This window comes from Equus quagga, chromosome 8, assembly GCF_021613505.1.
Source record: "Equus quagga isolate Etosha38 chromosome 8, UCLA_HA_Equagga_1.0, whole genome shotgun sequence".
Classification (NCBI taxonomy): Eukaryota; Metazoa; Chordata; class Mammalia; order Perissodactyla; family Equidae; genus Equus; species Equus quagga.
In genome coordinates, this window is record NC_060274.1 from 37,035,689 (window position 1) to 37,061,327 (window position 25,639).

Consider the following 25,639-nt stretch of genomic DNA (forward strand, 5'->3'; position numbering starts at 1 on the left):
GTAAATGGGGATAATATCATTGAGCTAGTATGAAATTTAAGTTTCTGTTTTCTTAACCCTTCACTGTACTTTGCTCACAAAAGACAGTCAGTAAATACCATCCTGTGTTTCTTGTTGGTGTTAATGAACTATTGATGGTTGGTTGAATATCCTTGTGGGGAGAGGCTAGTTTCTCCCTGATGTGTTCGCTCTTAGTCCACAGTATTGTACTTTCGGACATTTGACTTTAGCCATATATTGGGATTTAGAATAAAAATACTGTTTTTCATAAGCTACTGTCATATTGTATACAGGGTAAGGTGCATCAGTTCTTATTTTAAAAGGATGTTTTCTTTGAAGTTTGTTTTTTTTTGGGCAGCTTTATTACTTTTTTTACTTTTTGACCTCCTTCACCCAGTTTTCCCATCCCTACCCCCACCTCTGGCAACCACCAATCTGTTCTTTGTTTCTGTGAGTTTGTTGGTTTCTTTTTTTTTCAGATTCAACATACAAGAGAGATCATATGATATTTGTCTTTGTCTGGCTTGTTTCATGTATCGTAGTAAAAAAAAATCCTTTTTTTCTTGTTTTCATGTTAGATTTCACTGGAGATGGAGAACAGCTAAATTATCATTTTCCATCTTATTCTTTTTAAATGCAGATATTTGTTCACATTGGAATAGCTATTTTCCAGAAAAACTGACTGTAAAAGCCAAATTCTATATATCAAACTCCATTTTTGTGTTGATTTTTCCTTTTAAAATGGGATGTTGGGTTTCCTGGAGTGCCAGGGTGTGATGGATTTACTGAGCCATGGTCCCCATTGCCCTGCTGAATTGATGGAGGAATTTTGAGCTGAGAGAACTAGAAAATTTTAAATCCTTTGCTTCTTTAGGTAATGTATGCTGATTTTTCTGCTTAATCAAATTTGTAAGATAAAAACTTAGTATATCGTTTTGTTTTATAAACAAATATCCTGTCCTTCAGGAGTTTATGTACTCCTTTAAAACTTCTCTTTTTCAGAATCTAATAATTCCAATTTCTTTAAAATCAGGCTTAATTCAGTGGAATGATTTTAAAATACATTGTTCCAGTAAATTTTAATAACATACTAATTTCTAATATACTTAATTCTGCCTTTAGCTGATTTACTGTATTGTCCAAATTTTCTGGATATTTCTTGAAATAAACATAAAGCAAATGATTTTTCATTCATATTTCTTTGTTATTATAAGCAGAAAGGTAAGGCTTTATCATAATACACCCATCCAAAGGTTAGGTCATTTTGAAGTATTTTATAAGTAAGTAGCTCTTACAGATAGAATAATTGAAGTGTTCAAGAAATTATTGCAAGATTTTTTGTTTCAAAATGGAGCAGATTTCAGCTTATCTGTAGTAGCTTCAGCTACATCTTCCTCACTCATTTGATTTTGGATATCTTTTTTGAATTTGAGGAAAACTAGAGTTTTCCTCTATCAAGTTACAGCTAGGATGTAGGAATTGAACATTGGGGGTGTGTGACCAGTATGGATCTCCTCTGTCACGTGTGCTATATAATAGAAAAAAGAAGGAGAACCACTGGGTTAAAATTAGGGGGAATATGATTCCTTTAAACTTCAAGAATCATTTTCTTATTTTAAACATCAGTATTTATACTGTGTTCCATCTGGCATTGAGAAATATAGAACTTGAGAAGTTTTTGCCCCGTGTCTTCATTACTTCTTCATTTTTTCAGTAGCTCTTTTAAGTCCAGCTTTTCCTGAGACTTTAGCCACAATGATGTATCCTTTTCTGAGTTTTTATTTTACCAACTCATTGCTGCAGTGCTTTTCCAAATGATAGAGGATACTTTTTTCTTTATGTGACTGCCCCTTATGAAAAAATGTGTTTTTCATATAAGTTGAAATTAATTGCATTTTCTAGAGAAGAAACTATAACTTACTACATTTACTTTTTTAATGCAAGGAACATAAAACCTGAATCAGGAAATTTGCTCTAGTCCTGGCACTGCCATTTAACCAGTTGTGGAAGCTTGGGCAAGTCACTTAATCTCCATAGATCTCATTATTCTTTGAGATTAAGGATTTGAAATCTCTACAGTCTTTACTTATTGGGTATTGAAAACATATCTTTCATGGTTCTAAAAAAGTTACTGTGATCAAATGTTTCTTAAACAACATTTTTGAAAGTAATATCTCCATCTAGTGGCTTTTCCTAAAATTGCCATTGAAAGCAAAACGGACTTTTCTCAAAGCTATACAGCTGTTAATGGGAGAAAGAGAGAATACTTCTTGCTACTTGTTCCAAGACTAGATGAAATTATATTCAGGATTAAAATTGCCTCCTTAATGCTGATCTTATTACTTGTTTTCTTCTTTTTACTCAAGCTGGAATTAGAGTCATTTTAAAGGCAGGGATCATATTTTAAATTTTGTGTTTTATATGCTGTAAAACATAAAACACATTCACAGTAACTGCTTGATTAGTTCTGATCCAGGAGAAGGTCATCCTGATCTTGAGGACCCTCCTGATACAGATTAGTGCAGGGAGCTTGGGATTCTAGGTAATGCAGAGGATCTTCTGGGAGACCCTGGACAATATTGAAACTGTGGTAATAAAAAGATCATTAATAACATACGAATGACAATAAACAATGCGACTGAACAAGCTTCAGGAATGGAAATCTCATTTAGATCACTGACAACTACAAGATCAAGATTGAATTGTACTTCTTTTAGCCCTAATGCGGTAGCTTACACTTTTTGAGCATATAAAATGGGAAGGGCAATTTAGTTCTTTAGGGTACAGTATTACCCCTCCTTGTATAGGGAGAATCTCATCCATTCCCTTAGTGCTGAAGACTACAAATCTGAATTTCAAGCCTTGATCTTTCTTCTCATCTCTAAACCTGTGTGTTTAGTGGACATCTCCACCTAGGTGATCTAGGGTACCTTAAATTAAACATATTGTTACAAAACCTATCTTCACATTCCCCAGAAAGAAGTCTGTTCCTTTTCATGTATTCCCTGTTTTAGTTAAAGGTATCCAGTCCCTATTACATTTAGATATGCCTCATGTAGACCATTGTAAATAGAATTATATTGGTTTTCCTGCCTCTGGTCTTTCTTTATAACATTTTTTTCTTCTGCCGTTCTTTTCAACTCTCATCCCCTGCCCCCAAGATAATAACGATGTTGAACTCTGTTCTTTGAACGATGTTCTTTCATGAATAAAAGAAAAAATAAAGTGTCATATGGTGTCACATCAGTTTGCCTTTTCTCTGTGTGATCTAAACAGGACTATCTTTAGGACGTTGACAATGGGTAGCCAAACTTAGTAGACCAAGTTCGAAATGTTCGTTTTTGGAGATTCTGGATTTTTATTTATTTGTCTAACTTTGAATGATCTATTTTCATATTGCAGCAGTACTTTAGTTTTCTTGGGGCTTAAATGTCTAGTTTCAAAACATAATTTCACTGTCTTTTACTTTTGTCTTAACATTTGTAAACACAGCATCCTAATCATAACATGGAATATTTTCTTGATAATACTATAAACGATTATTGAATTAGGTGATTAAAAATTGGCCTTATTCTCTTCTAACTCCAGCTACCTTGGAATTTGCTTTTATGATTAAAGTCTTTCTGTCTGTGTACTTTGTTAATGTTTGCTTCTTTTTCATTAAACACTAAGATGGAAAGTTGGTGTGGCCCCCGTTTTGCAAAATTTTTCAATAAATTATCACAAGTTTTTCCTTGACTTTAATAATCATTTTCATTGTCTTTTGTCAATTTTAACTTTTAAAAGTTTATTTAAAATCTTATTTAAAGTGCTCATTGAAAACATAATTACAGCACCACTATATTTTTGAAGGTTTTCTTACCAGCTCTTTTCTCTCCTTGGCTTATCTTCTTGTTTTAGAAAATGAGCATTTGCTCACCCTTCTTAGGGAATTGGTGGTTCAGTGTGGTTGGAGCAAGAACCAAGTAATGAAGAATGTTACAGGCTTTGTGTGGATATTCTCTAGGAGGCAGCAGTGTGTATTAAAGGTGTAATACATTTCATTTTATGCTATCATATTTTATATGATCACTTTGTACTTTGGAAGATGAATTGACCTTGTACGTCTGGAACAAGAGAAATCAGTTAGAAAGCTGTTTTAGTAAACCTAGGTAGGATGGTTATGGCGAGAACTAGGGAATGGCCATAGATGCTGCAAAGACAGAGATGAATTATATCATATGATGTAGAATTGTTAGAACCTGATGGTTTAATATCTGTTGTTAGACACATCCCTGCCTCCACCCCTACTGTTTAACTTTTCTGCTTAAGCAACTAGATAAATGGCGTATTAGTTAGGATAAGCTAAACTGTTATAACAAAGAGAACCTCAAAACCTAGTGGCTTAAAGAATAGGAAGTTTATATATATATTTCTCACTTAATAATCTAGAGTGGTTGTTGCTTACCTTAGTGCACACTTAAGAATATTTTAACAATATCATTAGATTAAGTGGTAACTCAGCTTCATACCATCATTCAGGGATCCAGGTTGGAAGATCTGCCATCTTCTTCACGTGCCTTCCAAGGCTGTCACCATTTCTGTCAGCCAGAAGCTAGAGAAGAGGGAGGAGTATTATGAGCCAGACCTAGAAATCACAAGCGCTCATGTTCCATGGGTGAGAACTTGGTCTAACTGGCCCTCACTGCAGTAAGGTTGGGAATGTAGTGTAGGTGGGCAGCTACCATCGAGGAAAGGAAGAACAGATTTTGGAAGACAGCCAGCAGCCTCTGCCATAAACAGTGATGCTGTTTGCTGAGGGAAACAGGAAGCAGGTTTGTGGCAGAAGATAATAAATTTCCTTTTGGATGGTTACGATCCAAAAGATTCAGGCACTTATAGGACTTCTAAGTTTGCATGTGTAGTAAGAACAAACAAGTGATTGTAAGGTGACATCAATTCAAAGAAAATTACTTTTGTTTCTCTGTAGCAATGTTATGATACAGAAATTTGAAAAGTTATTTTTCTTGGAAAATATCAAAGGGAGGAAAATGGGACTGAAAATAGGAAGGAGGGGGAAAGGGCATGAGGAAAAAGATTGTTTATTGTTATGTGATTGTGGCATAAGTCAGTTGATTAAAAATATTATTAAGTGCTTACTGTCTGCCAAACACAGACCTAAGTATTACCTGTTGTTTATGTATTAGAGACACAGCTATGAAAGACAGACCAAGTCCCTAGTCTCATTTACACGATGACGAGAGAAAGTAGACAGTGAAGCTGTGGGGTAGAGGAAAGAGTTTAAAATACTAAATGCTACAAAGCAAATAAAATAGTGACTGTAGAGTCACTGTGGGCATGGGGGTGGCTGCTGGGTTAATTTTAGCTAAAGCAGTTAGGATAGACCTCTGAGGAAGTAAAATTGAGCTAAGACCTGAGCAAAGAGAAAAGGATAACTTAATGAAAACCTACACAAAGAACATTCCAAGTAGAGGGAGTTTAGCAGCTGCAAAGCCTGGGAACAGACTGGGAAAGTTTGAGGACTCAGAAGTTGCCCAGTGTAAAAATAGAGGGTCAGATACTTGGGAGTACGGTCTTATCAAGTGAGGCAGTTTATTTTATTTACCTTATTTTATTTAGCTGCATTTGGAAATCACTGAACAGTTTTAGCAAGTAAGTGATATGATCTGGTTTTATGCTTAAAAAAACTTTAAGAAGTTGGGGAGGGAGGTCAGAGGTGGAGGCAATGGGGCTAGTTAAGAGGCTGTTGCAGCAGTTGCAATGGAAAGACAATGGGGGCTCAGATTTCCTTGAAATTGTGGGAAATGGTTGAATTTAGGTTGTAGTTTGGATGTAGAGTTGACAGAAGTTGTAGATAGATTAGATGTGAAATTTGAAGGAAAGAGCAATCAAGGCTAACTCCTGGAATTTTGACCTCAGAAGCTAGGTTGGTGTTAAAAATAGGTCCCAGATTTTTTTTGTAGGTTTGATAGGTGTTTCTGCAGTAGACTCTGAAGGAGGCATGGCGTTTGTGTATGTAATGAATTTAGTTAGCTGAAGGTTTGCCATGTTTCTCTAAAAGCTATAAATTATAGTCTGAAAGGAATAGGGACAGACTTTATTAGATGTGGTGTTGGGAAAATGAAGCATTTTAGAGCTAGTTTAGGTATTTTCTTTTACGCATATGATTCTTTTTTTCATTTCATAGAAGAGTTTGTTTTTTTTTTAAAGATTGGCACCTGAGTTAACAACTGTTGCCAGTCTTTTTTTTTCCTGCTTTTTCTCCCCAAATTCCCCCAGTACATAGTTGTATGTTTTAGTTGTGGGCCCTTCTAGTTGTGGCATGTGGGGTGCCGCCTCAACGTGGCCTGATGAGTGGTACCACATCCACGCCCAGGATCTGAACCGACGAAACCCTGGGCTCCCAAAGCAGAGCGTGCGAACTTAACTACTCGGCCACAGGGCCAGCCCAGAAGGGTTTTTAACAAAGTTAGCAACCGTGGTTTGTATATTTTAACTGAGATTATCCAGAACCCTCAAATACTTCAAGGGCCTAGGATCTTGCTCTGAGCTCTTCTTTGCCGTTTATCTAGACCAGATAGGAGGCTGAGCCCCTGCCAGCTTGGGGGGACACCCTCACAGCAGTGCTGGGTTTGCTGGGGATACTGTGTTGCTTCTCAGGCCCTAGGTAGGGAAGACCGTAACCATATCCTACCTCCCCTCATTACCCTAGTCTTTTGACTTCCTGGGATTATCTAGAGGAAAAGTCTTAGAATTTGATCACTGAACAGATAGAATGTCTTTGTTCTCTACTCTGTTGCTATTTCAGTGAATGTAAAGAAAAATGTTGGGATGGTACTTTGTTTTATAAAAAGTATGTATCAGCCCGAATATATATTTACTTCACAAATGAAAGAATTTCCACAATTTTGAGATTACATTAGTGTTTTAAAATGGAACTTTCTGGGTCAAATTTTATAGTTGAATGTTTTTTCGCAGTCTTTACGTAGTTCTTTATTTTTCTTCTGACAGAAACTAAGCATTTGGAAATACTTCGAAAAGCTATTAATTAGTGTACATTAAATATTTTTGCTATACATTTAGAAGTATATTTCACCTAGTTTTGTACTTAATCACTTTTGAAAATGTGCTAAATATTTTCACTTCTGAATATTATTAGAGTTAATTAGAAATTACACTAGTCTAATTTTGACTGCTGAAGATGACTGTGTTCCACATGTTGCCTAGAACTTGATACACAGTATATAAATAATAATCTTTTATTTAAATATTCCTTTTTCCATAAAATTTAGTAACTTTAATTTGTGTAATTTCTCCAAATGATAATAAAAGGAATAAGTTCTTTTATTTTTTAAATATATTTTAATACATTTCTAAACATAAAAAGATTAAAAATTAACTATTTATAGATAGGTTTACATTTCCTTGAGACTATAGATATCTAGTTGTACTTGAGTAATAAGACCATAGGTTTCATATGCTTAGAGACCATTGAAATGTTTTAGAGAACTGGCCATCATAATTTTCACAGACTTTTTTCTCCCACCCAGCTAATTCATGTATGTTACCTAAAGTTTCAGGGCCGTATACATTAGGGTGTCTGCCCTATGCCCAGCATTGTTCTGGGCTTTGTGTGTGGGGTTCATAATAAAGAATGGTCTCTGGGGTCTTTTGACTTTCTGGGAAGATAGAAAACATAAAATAGAGATTTCAGTACAGTGGTGAGTATGATATAAATTTAAGAATGTGAAAATCTATTGTAAATAGAGATTAGACTTTATGGAAATGAGTCTTTCACTATGTCTTGAAGGAGGTATAGGATTTGAATGAAAGAAAAATAAGGAAGGAATTTCAAATTTAAAAGGAGTTAAGGCATAAAGAGGTGAACATATTTTTAAAGAAGTATTAAGTCTAGCTTAATTAGAGTATCTAGAGTTTAAAAGATCTCATTATATAAAGATAAGTGATGCCAGTAAACAAACAAAAATCACTAAGAAAAAATACTTTATTAGAAAAATTTAATCCTAATTTGCTATTGAAAATATACATATTAGACCATGCTCCTTATTTTCACAATTTATATACCAAGGTCAATTACCCTTTTTCCTGGTTTTGGCATACTGTTAATGATAGTCCTATCTGTGGTAATGCTGTGATGCCCAGATCTATAGCTTATAGTGCAAGTGTTTAAATTATTTGGAGAAATTTGGCTCAGTGGGGGCAGAGCAGATCAGGCTGTTGAGGTCTTACACTACCTGGAACTGCAGACCTACAGTTGGCGAGTGAGAATTGCTTTATAAATTGTATGCTCCTTTTCCTTCTTCCCAGAACTGGTCCAGGTCCATGCCAACCTCAGGTAAATAGGTTTGGAACTCAGCCTTCCTGGAGAATTTCCTATACTAGGCCTTTGAGTCCTTGTGTTTTAGAGGATGTCCAGAAAGAAAGAGAGGTTTAAAATCGATGTAAAGACATACTTATCACCCTATATAGGTTAGTATACCCTAACGATGAATCAGTCAAAGAACCACCTCTGACTTCTTAGAACCCTCTTTATTCATGTGAATCAGCTAGCACATGATCATTCTCTGAGGATTGAAAACACTTTGCCAGAGAATTTGTACTGTGATGGTCAAACTTGTCCCTAATACAACTTACTAGATAATCTCTTCTACGGCAAATAAAGAGGTAGCAGTATGTATATGTTTTCTTTGGTAGAAGGTGACAAAGGAATCATCTGATAAAGTATACCTGTTGCTAGTGGTTCTTTGCAGCATAGACTTCAACTACTATAGTCTACATTTCTGTGTTTGCTATTCATGCTAAAATGGGTTGAAATCAATTAAATGTTGCCAAAGATATGCCCAGTTGAAAAGTTTCGTTAGGGTGGTTCCAATTTGAACTGTATCTTGCTACACATTAGTAATTTGCCAGATTTTGTCACGATCAATTACGTTTAAATCAGTTATTCTCTCTAAAAGTTATTATGGAAAGGAAAACAGTATTGAACAGTAGAGTTGATAAAGACCTTTCTTTGATTAAATTACAGTTACAGCCAGCCAACTCCTTTTTATTTTTATATATTAAGGGGATAGTTCAGTTAATCACACTCTCAGCTGTATTTTATGATCATATTAGATGTCATGGCTTGTCCCTATTTAGTAGGCAGATGAAAGTGGTTTTAGTTAGGATTGTAGGATTGCTTTGATTAGAGAAATTAATATTTCCTAAGAGAATCTATCTTCTAGCAGATACTACCTCTAAGGAGTGCTTTCTGTGTTTTTTAGTCGGCCATATACTAACAAGGTCATCACTTTATGGTACCGTCCACCTGAACTGCTGTTGGGAGAAGAACGATATACGCCAGCTATTGACGTATGGAGCTGTGGGTAAGATAAGCCTATTGATTGGTTCAATTTACTTGAAACTTTTGTTAGTGAAGTAAAATCATATCATTTAGTAATGATGGATATTTTTTCCATTAGATGTATCCTTGGTGAACTCTTCACTAAAAAACCGATATTTCAAGCAAATCAGGAACTTGCACAACTAGAATTAATAAGGTAAGCTCATGATTGTAATATTTGCTGGGGAACGGGTGGTTGGTATGTGTCATACTCCTCAGAAAGTTTAAAATCTTCCAAGCTGCTGTCTTCAGGAGGACAGGAGCGTGTTTCTCCTGAAGACTAATGATTGCTGAAAGGAGGAGAAACTAGCATGCCAGGCGCTTTGGTACTTGATCCAGTAAAATTAAGGATCTTAACCTCCTTAGATCTTTTGTCATTAAATCAAAGGGCTTGAAACCCAAAAGATAAGACTAAGAAAGAAGACTAAATAAGGGGGAAGAGAGAATGAATGTTAGATACTTTTTTCATGGCAGAATGGAAGAATTAATGTTTTGGGATATTGTAGGGAAATACTTTATTTTATATACATAGGTACATGTGTTTTTAAAAGTTATTTTATTTGGGTCATATTGGCTTACAACTATGCATACGTGTTTATACGTATCTCTTTATATGTATACACAGTGAAATTTATGCTATACCCACTAGCATGGATCTTCATTATTTGGAGCCTATTGTAGGACCTAGGTCAGGAGGAATTACTCATTCATCTACTATTATAAAATCAATTTCTTTTTTAAAAAATATAAAGTGCTTTGCTTTTCATATAATGTTAATTTGCAACTTGTAAGATTTACATGAGTATTTCAAAATATGGATGAGAACTTTTAGAAAAGATACTGGTATGAGGCACAGATACCAATATACTATGAATCTTACTGGATTAATTGATGCTCTCCACTCCTTTGGTAAATAATACTAGCTTGATAACATGGCAAGCTGCATGTGTGCAACCAGTAGACTGCCACTCTCTAGTAATACTGTGTGTTTATCCCACCAGTTGAAGAGTAGGATGACCGAGAGGTAGTTGTTTCTGATTTTTTATTATTGCACATGTATCGTTTAATTAAATATAGACATGCAGTGCTTTGCAAAGACTTAAAGTTGCTTTCAAATTAATTAGAGGTGGGCAAGTAATTATAAGAAGGAAAAGTCAGAAAAATTTAGAATGTAGCACTCAAATTGCTTTAAATCCTTGATGACATGTTATGGGTGTGGTTTGTGCAAGAAAGCATTCTCTGTTCAAATAAAAGGCCTTGGCCCTGTGTCTGAAGATTGGAGCATAAATGTACATTTATAAATTTTCACTTAAAATAAAATGTTTAAATTATGTATTTGTTGTATCTTGTTTTTTTAATGATTCCCTCTAAACCGTCTTTTCTGTTAACCAAACATTGGTCCTGATATTGGATACTAGGGCTTTATTAATAAGTTAACATTTATTTAGTTTATCCTGATGCAAGTGTTGTTCTAAGAATTTCACCTGAATTAGCCTCAGTTAAGCTTCATAACAACCCTGTCTTCTTTTTATAGTTAAGAAAACTGAAAGGTAAAGAATTTGTCCAGGGTCATACAACTAGCAAGTGGCAAAATCAGGATTTAAATCTAAACAGTTTTACCTTACTATCTGAACTTTAACCAATTCTCAATACTGTGTAGGAAATCAAACTTCCTAGCACTTTTTACAAAGTCAATATGAAACAAACATCAGTAATTGACAAAGATAGCATGAAAAATTTCCACAGAATATTAATTCAGAAATTCCAAAGGAGAGATTAGCCAACAATATCCAGCTTTTCATTAACAAGTTAACTTGCAGAGTCAAGTAATGTTCATCCCAAGAATACAAAGATGTCTCAATTTTAGGAAATATATTATTATAATTTATCATTTTAAGAGAAGTAAAATAATATGTTTATCTTAGCTGTGTGTTATCTGTGTGTGAAATAGGCATTTGCTAAAATATAAACTCCTAGCTAAATAAGTGTAGAGGATATTTCTTTATGATAAAAATATGTATCACAAACTGACAGCCTGAATAATATTTAGTGGTAGAACACTAGAAGAAATAAAGACAAGAATGAGAAAAAAATTGTCTTCCAGTATCATTATGTAAGAGTGTTTTAGAAGTACTAACCAGTTAACTAATAGTGTTAGAAAAGTGAACCAATAAGAGCCATAAATAGTGGGAAGATGTCAGTATTGTCATAATTTGTATATGATAACATTGCATACGTGCATGCAACATACAAAGGCATCACCTGAAACACCTTAAATAAAAATTTGGTGAAATGGCAAGTCTTAAGAAAATGTGTGCACGTGCGTGTGTGTGTGTGTCTGTATATACACATATACAAATGTATATACTCACACAATATATATTAATATATACTAATACATATACACTAAAAGCAATAGTTTTTAAAAATATGAACCATTAATAACCAGTTAGCAATATAGGATGGGGAAAAGATGCCCTTTTTTTTTTTTTTTTTTTTTTGGTGGGGAAAATTGTCCCTGAGCTAACATCTGTGCCAATCTTCCTCTGATTTTTGTTTGTGGGATGCCATCACAGCATGGCTTGGTGAGTGGTGTGTAGGTCCATGCCTGAGATCTGAACCCATGAACCCTGGGCCACCAAAGCAGAATGCACGAACTTAACCACTGGGCTGGCCCCAAAGATGCCTTTAAAAAAACCACCACTATATATTGAAAACTATAATGTCTCACTTAAAATTCTACAGAAGATTTGAGTAACTGTTGGAGAGGTCTATCTCCTTTTTTGGCTAGGAAGCTTTAATTTTTTTTAAAGATGGTAATTCATCGTATTAGTCAGTATAGTCCTAATGAGACGTTCAAAAGACATTTTTTGAAATGGTGATTGATTTTAGTGTTTATCTGGAGGGATAAACATGAAAATAACCAGGAAAAGTCTTAAAAAGAAGGAAAATTTGGTATACCATATGTTAAAGAGTAACTGAAACCATTTGGTACTGGCACAAGATACATAGATGAATCAGTGAAGTTGTTTGGGAAGTCCAGAAATCAAGTTAATATGGACCTTAGAATCTAATACAGAAGACACTTCAAATCAGGGGGATTAACCGAACAGTATTTATTGACTGGTGGTTGCGTGCCAGTTACGAGGTACTGAGGCTACAACGGAGAATAGGAGTTGTATCCTCATTGCCTAGAGACTGGCACATACTTTTTCTACTTTCTAGTTGGGGTAGACAGACAAAACAAACTAATAAAATATGTCAGGTGGTGATAAGTGTAAGGGCTTAGAAGATGATAGGAGGTAGTCTTGTTTATAGTCAGGGAAGGTCTCCCTTAAGGTTCTTATTTGAGCAGAGATCTGAATGGAGCGAGGGAACAGGAAGGTAGGAAAGATCCTGAGGCATGAGTGTACTTGGGTTATTTTATTAATGTGTTAAGTCAGTTAATGACCCAGATGGGAAAAGAAAGTTCAGTCCATCCACTTAATGGCATACTATACAGTTATTAACAAGAAAATGGTCCATCTGGAGATACTGACATGGAAAAGCAACATAAAAGAAAAATGTTTTCAAGAGAAGGCTATGTTTGGTTTGATCCCATTTAGGTAAAACAGGCCTATCAAAAGAGTCTCGAATTATTGGTCTGAACATGACTTGTGAGAGGGCTAGGGAGGGAACTATTTTACTATATAGTTTATTTCAGAATGTTTTGTAGAGAAGACATCAAATATTTATAATAATTTTAAAAGATGCTTCAACTTCAATTCTGTAGCATTAATATTTTTTTTAGGCATTTTTTTCAGCTTTATTGAGGTATTATTGACAAAGTAGTGATATATTTAAAGTGTACAACATGATGATTTGGTGTATGTATGTATACATTGTGAAGTGATTCCCACTGTTGACTGAGTTAACACATCCACCACCTCATATATTCACTTTTTTGTGTGTGTGTCGTAAGAACTCAAATTCTACTCTCTTAGCAACTTTCAATTATACAATACAGTGTTATCAACTATAGTCACCATGTTTCACATTAAATCCTCAGAACTTATTCATCTTATAGATGGAAGTTTTACCCTTTTACCAGCGTTTTCCTATTTCCCCTGCCCCTCAGTCCCTGGCAACCACTATTCTCCTCTCTGTTTCTATGAGTTAGACATTTTTTTTTTTTTTATTAATGTTATGATAGATTACAACCTTGTGAGATTTCAGTTGTACATTTTTGTTAGTCATGTTGTGGGTACACCACTTCCCCCTTTGTGCCCTCCCCCCACTCCCCCTTTTCCCTGGTAACCACCGATCAGATCTCCTTATCAATATACTAACTTCCACCTATGAGTGGAGTCATATAGAGTTCGTCTTTCTCTGACTGGCTTATTTCGCTTAACATAATACCCTCGAGGTCCATCCACGTTGCTGTGAATGGGCCAATTTTGTCTTTTTTTATGGTTGAGTAGTATTCCATTGTGTATATATACCACATCTTCTTTATCCAATCATCAGTTTCTGGGCATGTAGGTTGGTTCCACGTCTTGGCTACTATAAATAATGCTGCGATGAACATAGGGGTGCAAGGGACTCTTGGGATTTCTGATTTCAGGTTCTTAGGATAGGTACCCAGTAATGGGATGGCTGGGTCATAGGGTATTTCTATTTTTAACTTTTTGAGAAATCTCCATACTGTTTTCCATAGTGGCTGTACCAGTTTGCATTCCCACCAACAGTGTATGAGGGTTCCTTTTTCTCCGCGACCTCTCCAACATTTGTCGCTCTTGGTTTTAGATGTTTTTGCCAATCTAACGCGTGTAAGGTGATATCTTAGTGTAGTTTTGATTTGCATTTCCCTGATGATTAGTGATGATGAACATCTTTTCATGTGTCTATTGGCCATATTCATATCTTCTTTTGAGAAATGTCTGTTCATGTCCTCTGCCCATTTTTTGATCAGGTTGTTTGTTTTTTTGTTGTTAAGCCGTGTGAGTTCTTTGTATATTATGGAGATTAACCCTTTGTCGGATAAGTGGCTTGTAAATATTTTTTCTCAATTAGTGAGCTGTTTTTTGTTTCAATCCTGTTTTCCCTTGCCTTGAAGAAGCTCTTTAGTCTGATGAAGTCCCATTTGTTTATTCTTCTATTGTTTCCCTCAACTGAGGAGTTATAGTGTCCGAAAAGATTCTTTTGAAACTGATGTCAAAGAGTGTACTGCCTATATTCTCTTCCAGAAGACTTATTGTTTCAGGCCTAATCTTTAGGTCTTTGATCCATTTTGAGTTTATTTTGGTGTGTGGTGAAAAAGAATGGTCAATTTTCAATCTTTTGCATGTGGCTGTCCAGTTTTCCCAGCACCATTTGTTGAAGAGACTTTCTTTTCTCCATTGTAGGCCCTCTGTTCCTTTGTCGAAGATCAGCTGTCCATAGATGTGTGGTTTTATCTCTGGGCTTTCAATTCTGTTCCATTGATCTGTGGACCTGTTTTTGTACCAGTACCATGCTGTTTTGATCACTGTAGCTTTGTAGTATGTTTTGAAATCGGGGATTGTGATTCCGCCGGCTTTGTTTTTCTTGCTCAGGATTGCTTTAGCAATTTGCGGTCTTTTGTTGCCCCATACGAATTTTAGGATTCTTTGTTCAATTTCTGTGAAGAATGTTCTTGGGATTCTGAGTTAGCATTAATTATTTTTAAAGCATGAAGAAAAAAGGGAGTTTTTGATAAAAGAAACACGTCTTCCTGATTTGAAGGAGGCGGCAGAGTGTATTCGGGGGGTGGGGGGAGCGCTTTGTAATCTTACAGACCTGGGTTCTAATTCCAGCTCAGCTGCTGCTTGCTTTTGTGACTTAGGGTATGTTCCATAATGTTCTAAGTTTGCTTCTTCACAGGTAAAACAGGACCAATAATATGCTTAAGGTTGTAAGAATTAAATAAATGTATTTTTCCTAATACTTCTCCCCCTCATCTCATTTGCAGTAATGCTGGGATATTTCCCTAATCTAAAGCCTCAGAAGTGATCAGATTTAGGGTTTGCATTGTACAAATACATGTAAACTGATCAAGGGTGAGAATACTAATCAGAATCTGTCTTAAAGACCTTTATACCACATGGTCAAGTTATTTGTACTTTGCCTTGTTCCAGAAAGTATTTTAGGCAGATTAGAAAAGTTTTGTGATAGAAGTATAGTATGAGTTAAAAAAGTGATGGCAAAAGAGAGTGAGAAACATAGGTGGGGACAAAATGGAATGAATGAAGGAAAAATTATTTTTACATGAGTGTCACACTTTAAGCCTTCTAGCAGCCAGGAAAAGAGCCTTGATATCACACAATTTACATTGCTTATGAAATAAAAAAACACCTATGATCATGGAAGAAATTAAAAATGGATCAAAATGAAAAGAACCCTGTTTCTCTCTATCCAAACCCCACCCCCACCGCTGCCACACAGACACACACACACATACACACAGCCTCAGGCCTAGATGGTCACACTGGTGAAATTTTAAAAGCTTTAAAGGCATAGGCTTTGGTTGTTTCATAATATAGGGAAATAGGGAAAGTTCCCATACTTTTTAAAATGAAGCATGTATACCTTCATAATAGCATATCTGTGGTGTACTATTTTTAATAGTCACTGAATAATTATTTCAGGTAACTTTGCATATTATTCTTTGAAACCGCAGTAAATAAGTGGTAGTTTTTTGTAAGTTAGTTGTAATGTGCAATCTGAAACCATAGCAAGGAGTCTTTTGTACTCTAATATATTGAAATCCATTGTTCTGTCTTGCTTTCTGAATGGATCTTTTACCTGTGATGATTTTGTAACATTTTATATTGGTCGTTTGGAAAATATTGGATTAATGAATTGAGCAGATCTTCCAAATGTAACATTTCATTTTATAATATTTATTATCACCACTAATCTCATCAGAAAAACTTTTAGGTATTTAGTGTGAAACTGTCAAGTTTATGGTGTAAGTATAAGTTTTCTAGTATTCTGATTTTCTCTTGAAAGCTCAAATTTTATAATTGACAATAAATACTGCAGTTGTCTCCTTGAAGTAACAAGCTGACTTTGTTCATATCTGAGAAAGTGTCTGGCAGATGCCCATTCTGAAATGAGCATAGTTAGTTAGTTGCTCTTTCAGGTAAAACTGCTGCTCCACGAATAAAGCAGCTGCTTCAGCATGCAACTCAAATAATTGCACAAGTGTTTCTCAAGATAACTATCAGACTTTGTTGTGCTGCAGAAGAGTTTTTTGAGTATTTTCTATTTCATCACTAAGAATATTAAAAGGATGTTTATTCAAGTGTTAGGATTTAAAAGCATTAATAATTTTTACTGCTTCAACAAGTACATTCTTAAGTGACATTGCCCCCCAATGGCGTGATTGTGTGGTAGGGAAGAGTACCTACTGCTGATAGTTTGGTGCCACTGCCTTGAATCATGCTAAGGTGTCAGTAGTTTACTCACCATTGGCCTTGTACCAAAGTCAACATATTGAAAAAGGCAAATAATGTCTTAGTAATACCTTTGATCTGCTAGACTCCTAAGGGTCTTTGGACCCCATTTTTGAGAACTCCTGCTGTATAACAATCTCACATATGAATATTGATGCAAAAGATCTAAGTTAACTAGTAGACTATAGCATTACGCTAAAATATAGTATGTCTGGGCCTAGGAGATAGTCCTCTTTCGAATGTAAGGATGAATAAATAGTAGGAAATCTCTTAATATAATTCATGGCATTAGTAGCCCAGGGTGGAAAATGCAGATGATGATTATAATAAAGTTTCTACAAATCAAACTGATAAAACTAAAGTATCTTTCTAAAATTTAAAAGCCAGAGAAATAAAACTCATAGTAAAAAAGGAATGCAGGTGAATTCTTCCTTAACAGGATATATGTGTGAATTTGTGTGTGTGTGTGTGTCTGTGAGTATCTTTATTATGTGTTGTGTTTCTCAAACCAGAATTCATAATCCTTCCCAGTGGTAAACAATGAAAGTACTTCCATTTAAATCAGAAACAAAACAAAATTACTTAGTATTGTGTAGCACCATTATCATTTTCACATTGAAAACTGCCACCTAATGTAAGGTACCAAAATGATAGAGATATGCACATCAAAAAAAGTGTAGATGAATTCTGGTTATAGGTGATATGGTTGTCACCCTGGAAAGCCTCAAAGAAACAACTACTAAAACTGTTAGGGACTATAGAATCTCTGGCGGCTACCTTAAAATTGTGTATGTCAAATTTTCAACCATTCCTGTAATAAAACTTTCCTAGTTTTCCTTGGAAATATTATAATAGGCACAAGAGGCACAGGAACACATTCCAAAAAGCAAAAAATAAAACCCGTAAGAATATACAAGATCTAATTGAAGAAATATATATAAAACTGAAAGAAATATAAAATGAGTATTTCTGGGATAGAAATGTTAAGCTTTGTGAAGATAGCAGTCCTTTCTAAGTGAATTTATAAATTCAGAGCAGTAGTTGAATCCCAACAGGATTCTCTTAGTTTTAGAGTGTTGACGGTACTGATTCTACATTTCATCTAAGAAAATTCTGAGAAGAGTAATTGCAGGAATGGGTAGATAGAGGAGTTTGTCCTGTCAGCCTTATGAAAAATACAAAGCTACCATATGGTATTGACATGAGAGTAGATATGTGAGTAGATCAGAATAGATGCCCAAAATAGGCCTCAGATATTTGGGGATTTAGTATATTATGTATTTCAAGACATCTTTGGTAAATGCTTTTGGTATAGCTGGCTAGCCATCAGGCAGATTTTGCTAATAAGCAGTTATCATCAATGGCTGTCACGCCTGCTTTCCTAGTTTCTAGTAACTTTCCCTGCCGCAGAATGTCTCTTCCATCTGTATGCTGCTACCAGTTAGGTAACTTCACTACTCAAGTCTTTTTACAACATATAAAATAAAATAATTGAAACTGTTTAGCTAAGAGGTAATAGGTAATAAACTGATTTTTATTATAAAGCTATTAATTGGCCAGATGCTAGCTCATTCAGTTTCACAGCTTCAAAGTAAAATTAATCTCTATTTTACAGAAGAAGAAATAGATTCTTACACAATGTAATTTGACCAATATCACCCAGACAGGATTCAGTTGTGAAGTTTGTCTTCAAAGTCTGTCTTAATTGTAGTTAGGCAAATTGCCTCTTAAAAACTGTACTGTGTGACCTCGGTCTGTGCTTCCCACGACCCCTCCCTGAGCCCTAAATTCCACCTCTCCTGATTTCCTGTCTTCCTCCCAAATGCCCACACTTTGCTACTTCCATGCCTTTGCCTGTGCACTTCTGTTTGCCAGTAACATATTTCCTTCATTCCCTTTGCCACCTGTCTGTTGTTTACTTAATCTTGGAGTTGTAGCCAAAATTCTGCACCCTTCCCTAACTTGAGTATATTTTCTTGTATTTCTCCGGTTGAAAGTATGATCCATTTCTTTTATTCCAATATACTTTATACTTATGTTATAATACACATCAGTCTGCCTGGAATTAATTATTTATGTTTATGTAGTTACTTGGGAAAGTATACAAAAGTGAGGGACATGGTTCCTGAATGATTATTTAGAAAGAGAAACAGACATGTAAACAACTAAAATAGAAAGCAGGACTAAATAGTGTCAAAAGAAACAAGTAGCAGGCAGAGAGTGACCATTCTGGGTAGGCTTGGGGATATAGAAGAACTCGTTGAATAGATTACTTTTGATCTGAATCTTGAGAAGTGAAAAGGATTCAGCTAGGTAGAAGCTAGGGAGAAGGACTGTGAGGGTGGACATGGAGGAGTGGTGCTTCTGTGGGGAGAGGTGAATTGCGAGATGAGACTAGGAGGGCAGTTGGGACCAGATCATAGATAGTTGTGCTCCCCAGTTTGGCCTTTTTTCCTATGAAGCTAGTATATTTTTGAGGAGGTTGTGAAAATTGGGTTGTAAGGAAGAAGAGACTGGCATGTACAAGGAATAAGATTTTTTATAGCATTTCTTCTACAAATTGCCATAACAAGGACTTACTAATTAATACAAAAATAATGAGGGTTTGCAAGGTATAGATAAGCAGAGTGTAAAGCAATTCAAGTTTCTAAATACCTTGAAATCAGTAGCACTAAAATTGAAGAACTTTCATGTTGCCAGAATGTTACTTTTAGGATCCTCCTGTTAATAGAATTCAGCAGCAGTCTTGACAGTCCAATGACCTTCCTGAGTGTAGGAAAACTGTTTCTGCTGTTACTACAGACTTCCTTATATTCATGAGAAGAGCTTTATTGGCATAAAATTTTTTGTTTTGGTTCAAAACGTGGTCAACATATTTTCACTGTTACCTGTGTCTTAAGATTTGATTTTGCAAATATGAAGGTTCTCTCTGGGGTGTTTGGAGTGTTAAAAGCATCGACTGAAAATAAGTTGGTTTCTTAAAACAAGTGATTAAGTTGGGATGACTAAAATATTTAATGAAACTTCTTATACATTATATTAGGACTTCAAATTTTGTGTATTTAAAAATGAGTTGATGTTTTGTATAGCAGTAATATGTATTATTTTTTCTACGTAGTTTATAGTGATGTTCTTCTTTTTGTGTATTGTTTAGCCGTATATGTGGGAGTCCATGTCCTGCAGTCTGGCCCGATGTAATCAAACTACCCTATTTCAACACCATGAAACCAAAGAAGCAATACCGTCGAAAGTTAAGAGAAGAATTTGTTTTGTAAGAAGGGGATGCTTAAACATCTATATTGCATCAAATGGTTTTTTGTTGTTGTTGTTGTTATTTCTTGTGAATTCTAAATGTCGCTCTATAGTGACCCAAGGTAGACCCGTCACAATTCTTCTGTGTCGTTTAATTTTGTTTCCCTTTGCTCCATGCAAATTACCATTTCACCGTCATTATGGAATTAATGATTTGGGGTTTTGTGTTTGATTTGGTGCTTACATGAAAGACCTTTAATAATATCATTTTAAATTTTAATGAAACAGTTTTCAAAGTGAGCTCAGGTTTTTATTTTCTTATAGGAAACTATTCTATTCATTTCTTAATTTATAACAGCAAATTACCTATAGAGTAGTAAAATATACTGTTTGCCAAATTTCAAATTATTTAGAATAATAGTTACAAGATTGTGTGAAAATGTTTCTTCAAAGTAGAATTTGGAATTTATTGGAATAAAGTAATGCGAACATGTTATAAAATGCTAATATTCAAAATAAGCTTCTAAAGAAACATTAAACTTGTGTCAGAGAGCACGTGTGACTCTGTAATCCTCTTGTGCCAGTATCCCTGCAGCCGCACTAGACTTGTTTGATTACATGCTCGCCTTGGATCCTAGTAAGCGCTGCACTGCAGAACAGGCTCTTCAGTGTGAGTTCCTACGAGACGTGGAACCTTCAAAAATGCCTCCGCCAGAGTAAGTGGCTTTTTATTATATTAGATCCCGTATAGGCAGAATCTGGACAGTGTTCATAACATCTATCTATAACAATCAGCAGCTTTTCCATGATTAGTCAGTCAAAAGAAATAGAATAAATCAAAAGAAACAGAATAGCAGTAATACATATAATTTTTATATCCAGGATGCAGAGCCTTGCTTTTAATGTTCAGCTCACCATAGAATTAGCAAAAGCAGCCTTCACTCTGGCGAATTTTATTAATATATTTCAACTCTGAGAAAATCTCAGTGCTGCTGCTGTTGCTCTGGTACTGCTTCTGCCGGTACTACTGCCTGCGCTGCTACTAGTTGCTCTAGCTAAAATTTTGAGTGCTATGCTAAGCATTTTTCACGTATTACATTAGTCTTTATAATCCTATCAGGTGGGTATTATTATTATTATTATTATTATCACCATTTTACAGAGGAGGAAGCAGGCTCAAAGAGGTTAAGAAACTTGCCCAAGAATACAAATGTAGTAAAGGGTGGAGCCAGCTCTGAAATTCAAGTTAGTCCAGAATGAAAGAGAAGTTCTGAAATACTCCTTGGCATACTACACAATAGAAAATCCTTATCACTGAATGAAGTAATATTAGTATCAAAAGCTTGTCTAGAATGAGTTTATTGTCTGATAGGAGGAAACATGCATAGAGTTTGGGCGTCAGAATAGCTGGGTTCTTGAATCCTCACTCCCTTGTGGCTCCTGTAATTTCTCTAGGATTGATTTGGGGGAAGGGGAGGGGACAAGGCAGTCTCTTTGGTTCTCCTTGATAGGATCTAGCAGCTTTGTAGGAATTTTCTTAGTAATTTTATAAATGATAGCATCATAAAAGCAAGCCTATCCCTATAATAATAACATGTTTGTATGTGATACAGTTAGCATGTTGTAAATGAACAAACATGGGCTTTGGAGTTCAAATCCTGGCTCTTCCACTTATCACTTAGGCTTATTATGTTTCTATGAGATCATCATATTCAGCCTCATTAAGTTTTTACCGAACTGTATATAAATAGCTTTTATGAGATGATTTGAAAGGCAAAAAGGGTCTATCATCTGACGTGTTGAGGGACCTGAGTCATTCACTGTTGAATTGATTGTTTTGTGGGCTTTTTGTGCTTATCAGTATATATCGACAGTCTTGAAACTTTGGGTCTAGTACCCCTTCAAAGAGTTTTTTACCAACCTTTGTTTTGGAAAAATACCAACTCTACAGAAAAATAGGAAGAATGGTACAATGAGATTCATATATCCTTCACCTAGATTCAGTAGTTAATATTTGGACACATTTACTTTCTCACTCTATATAAACTTTTTCCCCTAAACTATTTGAATATTATATTGTGGAAGTGACGCTTCACTTACAAATAATTAGCCATGTATCTGTAAGAACTGGGACTTTATTCTGTATAAGTACAGAGCCGTTATAAAGCATAAGGGATTTAACATTGCAATATCCAATAGATAGTCCATATTCAAATTCTCCAGTTGCTCTGATAATTTCCCTCATGGCCTATTGTTTTCTCTTTTTTTTTGGCTGAAGAATTTATTCACAGCTCTGAATTTCATTTAGTTGTTGTATCTCTTTGGTCTTTGATCACTCTTGGGAGGGCTTTTATGACGTTGACATTTTCAAAGAGTCCAAGCTAGCTGTTTCGTGGCACATTCTACAATCTGGCTTGATTGCTTTCTGGTGATCAGAATGAGAGTAAACTCTTTTTTTGGGGGGGGGGGCAGGGCAGGAACACTGCCTAGGTAGTGATGTGTGCTTCCTGCTCTGTCGTATGAAGAGGAATATAATAACATTTTTCTCCCATTATTGGTAATACTAAGTTGATCTCTTGGTTGTGTTAAATGATCCACATGCAAGAATTCTAGTAAATCTGTATCAAGCACATTTTTAATTGACACCTAAACTTTTTAAAATCAAGGGTTCAACTAGTTGCAAAAGAAGTAGTTTTCAGTGTATCATAAGTGTTGACACTTAAATGGAGCAGTTAACATCACTCTTATAAATGTGTCCAGTGGAATCAAAATATCAGCATTTTGATATTCACCACCATTCATGTAGAAGATGTCTGAACAATGGGACGTTGTTCTTCTTTCATCTTGAATTTATTTTGCTTCTGCAGGTTTTTAATGTAACATATATTTGAACATATGTTTGAAAGTATTTTATTGATTACCCTGTTGTATTTCTTCTAAACAATTATTTATATGTAAATGTAAATTTAATTTTAAAAAATGTCCTCTGACTAGAAAGCTCTTTTTCTTCTTGATTAAATTGTCATTGCAAATATTAGTAATATATATTTGTTAAAAAACCGAAAGAGGGCCAGCCCCGATGGCCTAGTGATTAAAGTTCGGTGTGCTCCCCTTCAGTGGCCCAGGTTCAGTTCCCGGGCACAGAACCACACCACTCATCTGACAGTGGCCATGCTGTGGCAGCAGCTCACATAACAAAAGCATAGGAAGAAGCCAGGCCTGTGGCCTAGTGGTTAAGTTCAGCACGCTCTGCTTTAGCAGCCCAGGTTTGGTTCCTGGCTGCAGACCTACACCACTTGGTGGCTATGCTGTGGCAGTGCCCCACGTACAAAATAGAGAAGATTGGCACAGATGTTACCTCAGGGCGAATCTTCCTCAAGCAGAAAGAGAAGATTGGCAACAGATGCTAGCTCAGGGTGAATCTTCCTCAGCAAATAAAGAAAAAAAGGGAAAAAAATTAGTAAGTTGTGTTGGAAACACAACCTAATGAAATAGATAGGGCTGAGATTTTTTTTCCTAAGTAATTTGCATATCTGTTGATGAATATTACTTATTCTAGAATGAAACATAATTCCACATTAATTGTAATTTTATTTTTTTATAAGTATCCTTGTAAATAACCATTTGAGAATGCATAGAGTTTTGTCATAGTTATAGCACTGACTTCTTTGAACTTCCACATTATGTCTTAAAAATCACATAGTGATCTGTCATCAAAATTATTTTAATGGCCTTTCAGATGTCAACTTAAAATTCTTTTCTCCTTTAATATTCTTGACAGTAATGATTGGGAAACTACATGACTTGCCAAACGATCTATCTAGTCATTAATCATTTGTTTTTTCATATTTTGAGAAAATAAACCAAAGAAAGTTTACGAATACTTAAGTAGTTTCTTTTTATACTTGTTACTTTTTGTTTTATTAGCACTTGTTTGATTGACTATATGTAGAAAAGATTAGGAAGTCATTGTGTAATTTCATTGCTACTTTGCTAATCCATTTGTTAAATTGTGTTTCTGACTTTTTTTTTTTCACTGAGGAAGTTTTGCCCTGAGCTAATATCTGTTGCTAGTCTTCCTCTTGTGGTATGTGAGGTGCTGCCACAGCATGGCCACTGATGGACAAGTGGTGTAGGTTGGCACCTGGGAACCGAACCTGTGTCAGACTTAACCACTAGGCCACCAGGGCTGGCCTTCTTATTACATTTTTAAAATACGTGTTTTTGTTAAAACCTTGGAACTATAGTTGTATCCCATTCAGTTTATGGAAAATGTCTGCCACATGACCTAATTGGAAACACTGTGCATATTGTCAAACGCATCATCTAAATTCTCTTAGTTTTAGCAGACCATACACCTGACTACATTTTTACATTAAAAATAAACGTGTTAATACACATTTTGGTGAACATTTTATAAACCAGTAATAAATTATGGGACAGCTCTTGTTAGATCCATCACTAAAGCAATCAGGTCAAAATTATAATGATTTTGACCTAATATTTAAATTAAAAAAATATTTATATAAGCAGTGTAATATCTCTCATTTTGTAATATGTAATGAGTAGTTAAAATTATAAATTATTTATGAGGTAAGGACCATGAAGAAGGGCTTGGTATTCCTTTGTGAAATAATGATCAATTTTTTAGGAATAATCAAATGAGAGTGGGGTATAAAAAAATAGGAAGTAGCTCCATTAATTATATTAGATGTTCTGTCAAACTTTTCTGATGTATTTTAATGAAAAGGAAAATGTATATATTGCCAAAAAGTGAATTAGACTGGCAGTTAGCCTATAATTTTGTTTTTTCTTAACAAGTAAAAAGCATTAAACAATTCATAAAATACGATCAACTGTAATTGGAATAAGTATTTCATGATATGATTTGACAAAAGTAGTTTTAAACTACTTTTGTCAAATGATGGTGAATGGTATCAGGCATGAATACTGCACCTCCTGTGTGAGAGGCACTGTCCAAGACCTTCCACATGTTAATGTAGAATGTGACCTTCGCCCTATAAGGTAGATTGTATTTTTAAACCCATTTTTAAAGATAAGGAAACTGAGGCACAGAGCTCCAGTTGCTTGCCTAATGAGACACAGTAAGTAAGTGGCTGAGCCAGTATTTGAACCTTCAGGAAAGCACATAGTTGGTCATCCTGGAAAACGTTCCTGGTACATCTAAGAGTCAGCGTCACTAACCTGTACTGTCATAGCTCTTTGTTGGGTCATATTTATCTTTCTTAGAGATGAGTGTTGAGATCATCTGTAAAGAATCTCTTACCTTGAAACTGGGGGAGGGAACTAAAGCCCTTTTTAGTGGATTTCTTTGCTTTACTCTCATGGAACTCTCCCACAAGAGCAGAGCGTTCCCTGAACATCAGGATGGAGGAGTGAGATCGCTCCAGTTACCCCACTCTGCAGTCCTGCAGTATGTTTGAATTCAGAATGTCCCAGCAGAGGCTCCGCCCTCACAGCTTACACACACACACACACACACACACACACACACACACACACACACACA

The 25,639-nt window shown here is 35.3% G+C and overlaps 1 protein-coding gene across 2 annotated transcripts in view; it reads left to right on the forward strand.

Moving 5' to 3' along the window:
* The window catches only part of CDK13 (cyclin dependent kinase 13), a 108,863-nt gene that overhangs the window by 76,013 nt on the left and 7,211 nt on the right, over positions 1-25,639 (forward strand). For both annotated transcript variants that reach the window (XM_046669133.1, XM_046669134.1), the window contains exons 8-11: positions 9,285-9,386; positions 9,483-9,560; positions 20,012-20,128; positions 20,694-20,825. In XM_046669133.1, the coding sequence (XP_046525089.1) occupies positions 9,285-9,386; positions 9,483-9,560; positions 20,012-20,128; positions 20,694-20,825 (429 nt within the window). The remainder of the gene's footprint in view (positions 1-9,284; positions 9,387-9,482; positions 9,561-20,011; positions 20,129-20,693; positions 20,826-25,639) is intronic.